Source organism: Zea mays, chromosome 4 (genome assembly GCF_902167145.1).
Source record: "Zea mays cultivar B73 chromosome 4, Zm-B73-REFERENCE-NAM-5.0, whole genome shotgun sequence".
NCBI classification, from domain to species: Eukaryota; Viridiplantae; Streptophyta; class Magnoliopsida; order Poales; family Poaceae; genus Zea; species Zea mays.
In genome coordinates, this window is record NC_050099.1 from 142,020,943 (window position 1) to 142,032,029 (window position 11,087).

At 44.0% G+C, this 11,087-nt stretch overlaps 1 protein-coding gene across 1 annotated transcript; it reads left to right on the forward strand.

Annotated features, from left to right (window-relative positions):
- The first annotated feature begins 4,479 nt into the window (after window positions 1-4,479).
- Window positions 4,480-7,808, forward strand: LOC100284812 (GrpE-like). Its single transcript, NM_001157707.2, has 3 exons — window positions 4,480-4,867; window positions 6,499-7,011; window positions 7,226-7,808. The coding sequence occupies exons 1-3, from the start codon at window positions 4,637-4,639 to the stop codon at window positions 7,466-7,468; spliced, it is 987 nt and encodes a 328-aa protein (NP_001151179.2). The 5' UTR covers window positions 4,480-4,636; the 3' UTR covers window positions 7,469-7,808.
- The last annotated feature ends 3,279 nt before the right edge of the window (window positions 7,809-11,087 follow it).

Here is an 11,087-nt window from a genome sequence, read left to right on the forward strand (position 1 = left end):
TATTTGATGAAGCAAGGTATGCCACTTCTGTCCACAATCATGATTTGGATGAGACTCTATATGTGGCTCATTTTATTAAGGGACTCAAGCAAGAACTAAAAGGACCGGTTAAATCTCATATGTCTGCTTCTGTTGAACAAGTGGCGTTATTAGCCAGGATTCAGCAAGGTATCTTGGATAAACAGCGCCACAAACCTTTCTTGACTATCAGTCAAAGCCGATTTGGTAGTAGTGTGTCCAAAGCTGACAGTAGAGGCTCGACTTCGTTGCCCGATTTGTCTAAAGAGTGATTGGTGAAAGAGTATAGGAAGCAAAATGGTTTGTGTTATACTTGTGGTGACAAATTTGAACCCGGCCATCAAGCTCGCTGTCCAAAAAGGGTATAGATGCAGTTGAGTGCTCTTACTGCCGAGGAGTTGGGTATGACCCTATCCGAGCAAACATTGACACATATTGAGTTGGAGGAGAAAGGGGAAGAGGAGAAATTTATGTTGTCTATGAATGCTCTCAGCGGTACTACAAACGAAGAATGTATGGTTGTGCGCGCATTGTTGCAGAATCAGGTGATGCTGGTCCTAGTGGACTCGGGGAGCTCCACGAGCTTTATTAACAAGCAGCTGGTCGATCGACTGGGACTGCCAGTGCACCCTTGTGTTTCATGTAAAGTGAGGGTAGCAAATGGAGAGATTATGTATAGTTACACGATGGTGCGATCGCTAGAGTGGTGGGCCAACGGACATACATACCAGAGTGATATGCGAGTGCTAGGGCTAGGGGCCTATGATGCTATTCTGGGCTATGATTGGTTGAGGAGGCACAGTCCTATGCACTATGACTGGGAAGGTAAGGTGATTAGTTTTGTAGACAAATGGATTGAGGTCCAGTTGGTGGGGAATCATCAACAACAACAAGTGGTGCAGGAAGTATCTTCTTTACAAGTGGAGCGGTGGTTGCACGACAATGATATCTGGGTGTTTGCTCTGCTGGAAGAAGTGACTGCAGCAAGCAGCAAAGAGATCCATACAGATTTGCAAGGGTTGTTGGGAGAATTCACGGACATCTTTGTTGCACCTACAGTCTTACCTCCATCTCGGCCATTTGATCATCATATTACTTTGCTTCAGGGGTCTATACCAGTTAATGCTCGGCCCTAAAATATTCACCTCATCATAAGACCGAAATTGAGAGACAGGTGGCAGATTTGTTGAAATCTGGTTTGATCACTCCAAGTGTGAGCCCGTTTGCGTCTCCAGTCCTTTTGGTGCAAAAGAAGGATGGTACATGGCGATTTTGTGTCGATTATCGCAAGTTGAACGACATGACCATTAAGAATCGGTTTCCCATGTAAGTGGTGGAGGAAATTCTGGATGGATTGGAGGGTAGTAAATTATTCTTGAGTCTGGACATGACTTCAGGTTACCACCAGGTACGCATGGGTGTATCCGAGGAGTTTAAAACAACATTTAAAACTCAATAGAGCCACTATCAGTTCAGGGTCATGCCTTTTGGTCTTACCAACGCTCCTGTCACCTTCCAGTGTGCAATGAATTTGGTGTTAGCTCCTTTTCTTTGCAAGTTTGTCATGGTCTTTATTGATGACATATTGGTTTATAGTCCCAGTTGGCAATCTCATTTGGAGCACCTCAGGCTGGTTTTCACTGCCTTGCGGAACCACACATTCTATCTCAAAGAAAGGAAGTGTGTCTTTGGTAAAAAACAGTTGTCGTATTTGGGTCATATTATTTCTAGGAATGGGGTAGCGACTGACCCAAGAAAACTGACGCTATGCTCAAGTGGCCCAAGCCGATGAATGTCACGGATCTCAGAGGTTTTCTCGGTCTGACAGCATACTACAGGCATTTTGTGTAGGGTTATGGTGTCATTGCCAGGCCTCTCACTAGGCTGTTACAAAAAGGGGCATTCCACTGGACCCCAGAAGCAGAGATGGCCTTTCAGCAGTTAAGGCAGGCCATGGTGTCCACACCGGTCCTGGCATTACCAGATTTCAATATCCCTTTTGTGATAGAGACTGACGCTTGTGAGATGGAGTGGGGGTGGTATTAATGCAAAGAGGCCAACCAATAGCTTTCCTGAGTAAGGCTTTGGGAATTAAAAGTCAGCAACTGTCAATATATGAGAAAGAATCCATTGCCTTGATCATGGTTGTAGATCGTTGGCGCCATTACTTACAGCGGAGTGAGTTTGAAATTTGGACCGACCACAAGGCTCTCAGTTTCTTGGGGAGCCAAGATTTACATTCCGAGTTGCAGTGGAAAGCGATGTCCAAGCTGATGGGTATGTAGTTTAAAGTGGTTTACAAACAGGGTAAAGATAACAAGGTCGCCGATGCACTTTCCCGGGTGGGGGCTATGATGGCATTAACAACAGTCAGTGCGGTTCAACCACTTTGGATCCAAGAAGTTACAAATTCCTATGTGACTGATCCTGCTGCTCAATCTCTCCGGGCTCGACTATGTGTCCATAATCCAGATGAACATGGTTATTCTTTATCTCAAGGGGTGATCAGGAAAGGAGGTCTGATTTGGGTGGGTCAGAATTATGCCCTTCGCACTAAATTAGTGGCAGCGGTTCATGACAGCGCAGCTGGGGGTCATTCCGGGATGCATGTCACTTATCATCGACTCAAGAAGTTGTTTGTTTGGAAGGGAATGGAATATGATGTGGATGATTTTGTGAAACAATGCCAAATCTGCCAGCAGGCCAAAGGCGAAAGAGTACACCCCGCTGGTTTGCTGCACCCCCTTCCCATTCCTCAAGGTGCCTGGCAGGATATTACTATGGATTTTATCGAGAAGTTACCAAAATCTAGTGGGTATGATACTATCCTGGTTGTGGTTGATCGTTTCACGAAGTATGCACATTTTATTGCCCTACAACATCCATTTACTGCTTCCCAAGTGGCGCAGGTTATTTTGGATCAGGTGGTCCGGTTGCATGGCCTTCCCAAGTCTATCGTCAGTGACCGGGACAAAATCTTTAGAAGTACCTTTTGGACTCAATTGTTCAAGATCTTGGGCACTAAGCTGAATTTGAGCATCGCATACCATCCACAGACCGACGACCAAAGTGAGCGTGTTAATCAATGTGTTGAGATGTATTTGCGATGTGTGGTTCATGCTCAGCCTACTAAGTGGAAGACCTGGCTACCACTGGCGGAATTTTGGTACAATACCTCTTATCACACATCTTTGGCTTGTTCTCCATTCAAGGTTTTGTATGGGTATGACCCTCCCTTTGCAGCAGCACCTACTGTCCCTTCCGATACTGCAGCTGATGTGGCACAAGTGCTAGTTGAGAGGGCACAGTTTACAGCCATGTTACGGGAGCAACTGGCAGCAGCTCAAAATCGAATGAAACAGAGAGCAGATCGTCTTAGAACTGATCGACAGTTTCAAGTGGGCGATATGGTGCTGCTCAAACTACAGTCGTATGTGCAACAGTCAGTGATCAGTAGACCTTGTCCAAAGCTTGCTTTTAAGTTCTTTGGACCTTACAAGATCATGGAGCGTGTGGGAGCAATGGCTTACCATTTGGAGCTGCCGGTGTTGGCTCAAGTGCATCCGGTGTTCCATGTCTCACAATTGAAACCATTCATTCCAGATTAAACTCCTGTCTTTTCCACTCTGCCAGCTTACTCTGATTTGAGTAGTCGCAATGTCCAGCCTTTGGAGATTCTGGATCGTCGGTTGGTCAAGAAGGGGAATTGGGTCGTGCCACAAGTGTTGATCCGGTGGAGTTTGCTTCCAGCTGATGCCACCACATGGGAAGATTACAATGTTCTGCGTCAGCGCTATCCGGATGCTCTTGCTTGGGGCCAAGCAAGCCTTGTAGGGGGGGGCAGATGTCACGGCAGGAAGTGCCATGGAGAGCAAGGAGGCGGAAGAAGAGATGCTGGAGGACTGAAGAAGCTGTGTGTGCGTGGTGTGCGTGCAGGGAGCCATGTTGGGCTCAAAGTGTGTGCGCGAGTTTGGTTTGGGTCGGCCCATGTAGGGGACCTATAACCTTGTATCGAACTCGAGAGTATGGCAGAAAAGAAATAGAGAAAGAAAATTCCCCAAACGAATCATGTCCGAGTCCCTGGCGGCTACAGGGCGCTCACGTCGCGGCGGCTCTCCCGTCGGCGGCCACGTGCCATCACATTACTTGACCTCGTGCGTGTCGCTTAAATCGTGGATGAATTCATCACTCTCACGGGGATCATCTCCAACAAGGTGTGTCAAAATAGTGACAAAAAAAATTAAAATACTACATTATTTAAAATGTTTGGGCCACTAAAAATTTAAGTTTCAATAGTTAAGCACTAAAAATGTATTTTAGTAAGTAAATTATATTATTAGGAAAGAAAATATTAAGAATTGTATAGAAAACAACCAAATTATTGTCGTGGCCTCGTGGGTTCCTTGGGCCGCTCCCCAAGAGTGCTCGAGAAAACAGAAAAAGCAAGGAAAGTGCCATCCCCAATTTCCAATCCATCCATCCATTCCGTTCCATCTGAAGGCGAGAGTTATCTCGTGCCTGCCCCGCTGTTCTCCTCTCCCGCCGCATCCGATAGTTCAGCGCAACAAAACCTCCCTCTCCGCGCACGCTCCCCACCCCCACCGGTGACCGCGCGCGCATGGCTGCCTTACTTCGGACGGCCGCGGCCCTCGCGCCCCCGCCCTCGTCTCCCCCGTCCGCACGGGAGCCGCGTGGGCGGTGCCTGCGGCTGGCCTGCTCCCGGCGCGCGCCGGTCCGACCGCTCCGGGCGTGGCCGCTGCCGACTCCGCACGTCTTCTGTCTCGCCGGGGGGCGGCTCCGGCGCCTGGGCGCCACCGAGGCCGACGAGGCCGCGCAGACGGCGACGCAGGTGAGTGGTGTGTTCTGGTGGCCGTAGTTCGTGTAGCCTCTGCCGTTCCTTTGTATTTAGCTGTCAGATTCATGATATCCCTAGCGTTTAGTAAATTTGAAGCAGAAAAATATGAACATATTGTTCATTCTGTGAAGTGTGAACACCAGGTATTGTCTGTTTAGTGAGGGTAATGATGTGCAACTGCCTCGCGCCTTCGCATTAACTTCTGAGGACAATTTATTTGCCCTTGTTAAGGATTAGGTAGAACACAATTTGTGTTGAAGCTACTGCTTCATTTCGCTATGTTTTGATTATATGGCTGGGGATACATAAGTGCTGTTATTTTGGAATGAGCAGCTGGACCTTCATTCTTGGGTTGTTTAATATGTCCAGTTAAGAATTTTTCAATATGTTGTTTGGTAAATCATTTTCTGGTACGAAGATTTCTGCTTTGCCTTCTTAAGTGCCCGGTAAACAGATCGTGGTTAGCCATGATTGGTGATTTTAGGTGGTCCTCAAGAGGATCGAGATTCCGCAATGTAGGACAGTTCTGGTTATATAGCCTTGAAACGTTTCTACAAGAATCTGGATCTCTACCAAACGGACCTTAAATTATATAGCCTTGTTCATGCTAGTTATTTTTTCGCTGGGAAACATTCTTAATTCATGTTATGCTAACTTATCATTCATTTCCAATATAAGCTTGTTGGCTTCATAACTTGAACTCACTATAGTCTAACATAATTTCATTTTGAAGTTTGATCAGTATTAGAGCGAGTATTGGATAGAACTTTTGTAAGTAATGACTGCCCGAAGTTTCACTAATTTGGAAGCATTTTTATGTAAAACTATTGGAAAACCTTGGAAAATTAGGGTAGTCACACCGGTGGTGCATCTTTATTTAGTGGAACTTATCTGTATATGTAAATATATTTTCATGTGTTGTGTCATTCTGATGGTGTGATAGTAATAGCTGTACCCAGTTGCAAGCCTGTGCACTTGTGCCAGTTCATGAAGATGCTAGTCTCCTGTTTGATCCTTGAAGTATAGCAAAATGCACAATCTTGTTGGTTGACAATTGACATTGACTTGTCGCATTTCACTATAAATGTTACTCATTGACTTGTCGCATTTCACTATAAATGTTACTCCCTCCGTCCCAAAATATGTAGCCCTCTTTTTTCATCCACATTCATTCGAATGATAATAAATATAGACATACATACAAACTACATTCATAGGTTAATTAATGTATGTTTATTTAGTCTAAAACGAATTATATTTTGGTACGGAGGGAGTATTATGTTGCAATATTTATAGAGGTTTTTTGGATTTGAAATGTTATATATCAAAGCCTTCATTCTAGCTTTAGATTAACACCTTTACCATAGTTAAATTGCAGTGCAAGGATGCAATCTTTCTGCAGATTACGTGACAGCAGCATAATAATTTAAAGGCAAATGTGTTATTATGTTAGGTTGGAATTTTCTCTAAAGATGGCAATGGTGCAACAATACCTTGCTTTTCTGTGAATGCTTGTTTAAAAGCTGAAGAACTTCATTTTGTTTCAATTCTTTCCACGTCCCTGTACAGACAATCTGTCTATTGGATGGGCCTTTTTTGTATGATGATTATTTTCTATGCTGCAGGAGGATTTAGAAACCGAAGTTACTGGAGACTCTGCTGCAGATGACAGTGCTGGAAGCACAGATGAAACTCCATCTATTATTGTGACAACCCTGCAGTCGTACAGAGAAGCTCTTATTAATGATGATGAAGCAAAAGCTGCTGAGATAGAGTCCTTTTTACTTTCTATCGAGGATGAGAAAAACTCTCTTTTGAACAAAATCACTGCTCTAGATGCCGAACTAGCAACTCAACGAGAACGTATCTTGAGGATCAGTGCTGATTTTGACAATTTCAGGAAAAGGACAGAAAATGAGAAGCTTAACATGATGGAAAATGTGCAAGGGGAACTTATAGAGAGCTTTTTGCCTGTTCTCGACAACTTTGAAAGAGCGAAAGTGCAAATAAAGGTGGAAACAGAGGGAGAGGAGAAAATAAATAATAGCTACCAGAGCATTTATAAGCAATTCATCGAGATTTTGAATTCATTGGGCGTTGAAGATGTTGAAACGGTCGGCAAACCATTTGATCCCATGGTAAGCTAGTCTTAGCAAAATATCATCAAGATTAAATCCTAAGATTTGCCTATTCCAATTAAGTTTTGTTGCTACACTGCATATCTACTCTTACATTTTTAATAGGGTATTTCAATGTAATCGGATGATAGAGTCTATTGACTATCACATCCGAGCACTTGCAAGGATATTTTTCTTCTTTCAAAACAATTCCTTTCTGCACCTTGTGTTTCAGCTTCATGAGGCTATTATGAGAGAAGAATCATCAGAGTTTGAAGAGGGGATTATTCTCCAGGAATTCCGAAAAGGTTTCAAACTCGGGGAAAGACTGCTTCGCCCAGCAATGGTCAAAGTGTCTGCAGGACCAGGCCCTGAAAAGTTTGGAGATGATGACCCAACAGCTGTCGAAGGTAGTGTGGCACCTCAAAAGGTTGACGAAGTCGAAGACGACGGTTTTGGTGCCGGCGATGCAGAATAGGTGGCTGGAGCTTGATCTGTGAATCAACAAGAACAGGTCCAGAAATTTTGATGCTTTTCTGGAGCGTGCCAAGCAGGAAATAGGATGGTACCAATTCGTTCAAGCTATAGAGTTAGGTCCCAAAATGTGCTGTTATTTCCTCCTGCTGACATGGGGTGTTGGTATTGCGACAAATTTGTGCTTCTATCCGCCGTGGTCGACCTTTTGTTCTTGCAATGAGGAATTTTCGTGATCAATTGATGCAACATGATATTGTAAGGGCTAAATGGCTCAGATTTGCGATTGATGCAACAGAGTGCTTGAGTATATAGCATGATAATATAGAAACAAAATCGGACATAGCCTAGCTTGCGAGTTCTAACCAAAAACTATATTACTAATAATAATTGAAACAATTGAACGTGTATGCTATCTCAGCTGGTTGGAAAATCCTTTTATAGGAGTACACGGAAATGGAGATCAGATCACCGATTCACCGTCATGCTGTATGGGCCTAATTAATTCTTCCAGGGCTTCTTGAGGTCCTTCGTGTTCCCTTGCCTTTTCAGCTGTGTGGTAGGAGTACCGACTACCGAGCATCCAGAGTAGGGCTAGACGGACAAAACCCTTGCTCGGCTTTGGGTTGGGTCAGCTTGTTTCTTTTCTCTAACGAATGGACTTAGAGTGGATATTTTATAGCGTTTTTAGTTTGAGGAATAAGATAGTTCATCATTTTCTTACTTCTCACTTTTTTGTTTAGTTTATGGAACAAAATAAGTTGATTCATCACTATTTTATTTCTCATATACTAATAATTAGTAATAACATGAGAAATGAGTTCATTTCACCAAATTTGTGTAATTGACTAATGATGCACCACATCATTTAGAATAGACTGACTCTTCAAACCAAACATTAGTTCATTAAGAAGGTATTTGGTTTGAAGTCACACCATTCTAGATGAGGTGGTGCATCATGAGATATTTCATAAATTTGGTAGAATGAACACAATTCTTATATTATTACTAATTATTAGCTTATAAGTAATAAAATAGTGATGGATCAACATATTCCTCCACAAAACAAACAAAAAAAATGAGAATTGGAAGATGATGAACCATCCCATTCAGCAAAACAAATACGCTATACGTTGCTATAAGTTAATGAACTAACTCGTCAGCTAAACGAGCTAGTTACTTGAATGGAGTATATAGCTTGATAATATTGTGTTTGAAAAGCTTCCTCCATCTAAGTATATGTAAAAACGGTTAATACAAAAATGATCTCAGTTTCAATGCCTACACTTTGTTAGCAAGATTTTTCCCTAAAATAGGATTTTTTATCATTGCAGTGTGTCACGGATAATAATCAATGTTTCTCAATATGTTTATGATAAATAGTACTATTTCTAGTATATATCTACTTTTTTAAAGCACTAGTTTCGTGTGTGCGCCATGTGTGAAGCGTGTAGGTCTGTTTCTCTCTCTCGCTTCTCACCTACCATTGACTATTACACCATAGATGGGTTATGAGAAACCACTCAAGTCAAACAAGATAGAAAGCCACGCAATCATCCAAGCATAACATGATAGAAAGCCACACGTAGCGCAATGCTCGCACTTAGTACTACCTTGCTAGTTGAAAGAGGACGAGCGACTGAGCGCGCTATACAAAAGGGGCGAGCTCATTAACTTACACATTTCTTGACCTTTTGGTTAATATAAAATATAATATTTGTTTTTATTAGTTTAATATCTAATATATAGATCACTTTGATATTAAATTTATTTTTTATAGATATTAAATATGATTGTGTGTGAAAGGGAATTAGGCTTACACATTTTTCCTAATTGATTTTGGTGGTTGAATTGCCCAACACAAATAATTGGACTAACCAGTTTGCTCTAGTCTATAAGTTTTACAGGTGCCAAAGGTTCACAATAAGCCAATAAAAAGACCAAGTGTCTGGTGTAATTAGACTAACTAGTTTGCTCTAGGCTATAATTCACCGGACTGTCCGGTGTGCCAGCGGAGCAACGACTACTTCGCGCGCAACGGTCGACTGCAACGCATTTAATGCGCGCCCGCGCGCGCAAAGGACAGAGCACGCGCAGTTGGCGCACCGGACAGTCTACAGGACCTGTCCGGTGCACCACCAGACAGCCCAGAGGCCCCACCTGTCAGAGCTCCAACGGTCGAACCCCAACGGTCTGCTGACGTGGCTGGAGCACCGGATAGTGTCCAGTGGCGCACCGGACTGCCCGATGCGCCATGCGACAGCAGCCTTCCAACGGCCATATTTTGGTGGTTGGGGCTATAAATACCCTAACCACCCCACATTCAAGGGCATCCAAGTTTTCCACCTTCAACACATTACAAGAGCTATAGCATTCAATTCTAGACACTCCAAAGAGATCAAACCCTCTCCCAAGTCCAAAGACAACTCCAATCAATAGTGACTAGTGAGAGAGTGATATTTGTGTTCATTTGAGCTCTTGCGCTTGGATTGCTTCTTTTCTTTCTCATTCTTCTTGTGATCGAACTCAATTGTAACCAAGGCAAGAGACACCAATTGTGTGGTGGTCCTTGCGGGAACTTCGTGTTCCGTTTGATTGAGAAGAGAAACTCACTCGGTCTAAGTGACCGTTTGAGAGAGGGAAAGGGTTGAAAGAGACCCGGTCTTTGTGACCACCTCAACGGGGAGTAGGTTTGCAAGAACTGAACCACGGTAAAACAAATCATCGTGTCTCGCTCTTTATTTGCTCACGATTTGTTTTGCGCCCTCTCTCTCGGACTCGTTTATATTTCTAACGCTAACCCGGCTTGTAGTTGTGCTTAAGTTTATAAATTTCATATTCGCCCTATTCACCCCCTCTAGGCGACTTTCAATTGGTATCAGAGTCGGTGCTTCATTAGAGCCTAACCTCTCAAAGTGATGTCGGGAGCATCCACCAAGAGGGAGTTCGGGACCGACGAGAAGCCCGTCACAAAGCCATGGGAAGGCTCCATCCGGGGAGTCCGCCAACAAGGTGAAGGGATCCCCTTCACACAATAAGTCGCGTCGGAGCGGTGACAAGAAGAAGAAGATGAGGAAGGTGGTCTACTACGAGACCGACTCTTCGTCGCCATCCACCTCCGGCTCCGACATGCCGTCCATAACTTCTAAGCGCCATGAGCGCAAGAAGTTTAGTAAGATTCCCATACGCTACCCTCGCATTTCCAAACGTATCCTTTACTTTCCGTCCCATTAGGCAAACCACCTATGTTTGATGGTGAAGATTATAATATGTGGAGTGATAAAATGAGGCATCATCTAACCTCACTCCACACTAGCATTTGGGATGTTGTTGAGATTGGAGTACAGGTACCATCACCGGGGGATGAAGACTATGATTCGGATGAGGTCGCCCAAATCCGGCACTTCAACTCGCAAGCCACCACTATACTCCTCGCCTCTCTAAGTCGAGAGGAGTATAACAAGGTGCAAGGATTGAAAAGTGCCAAAGAGATTTGGGACGTACTCAAGACCGCGCGCGAAGGAGATGAGGTGACCAAAATCACCAAGCGGGAGACGATCGAGGGGGAGCTCGGTCGCTTCCGGCTTCGCCAAGGGGAGTAGCCACAAGACATGTACAACCGC

Coding starts and splice junctions, on each gene's coding strand:
- LOC100284812 (NM_001157707.2), top strand. CDS start 4,637: ATGGCTGCCTTACTTCGGACGGCCGCGGCCCTCGCGCCCCCGCCCTCG. Junction 4,868..6,498: donor CCGCGCAGACGGCGACGCAG/GTGAGTGGTGTG, acceptor TCTATGCTGCAG/GAGGATTTAGAAACCGAAGT. Junction 7,012..7,225: donor GCAAACCATTTGATCCCATG/GTAAGCTAGTCT, acceptor CTTGTGTTTCAG/CTTCATGAGGCTATTATGAG.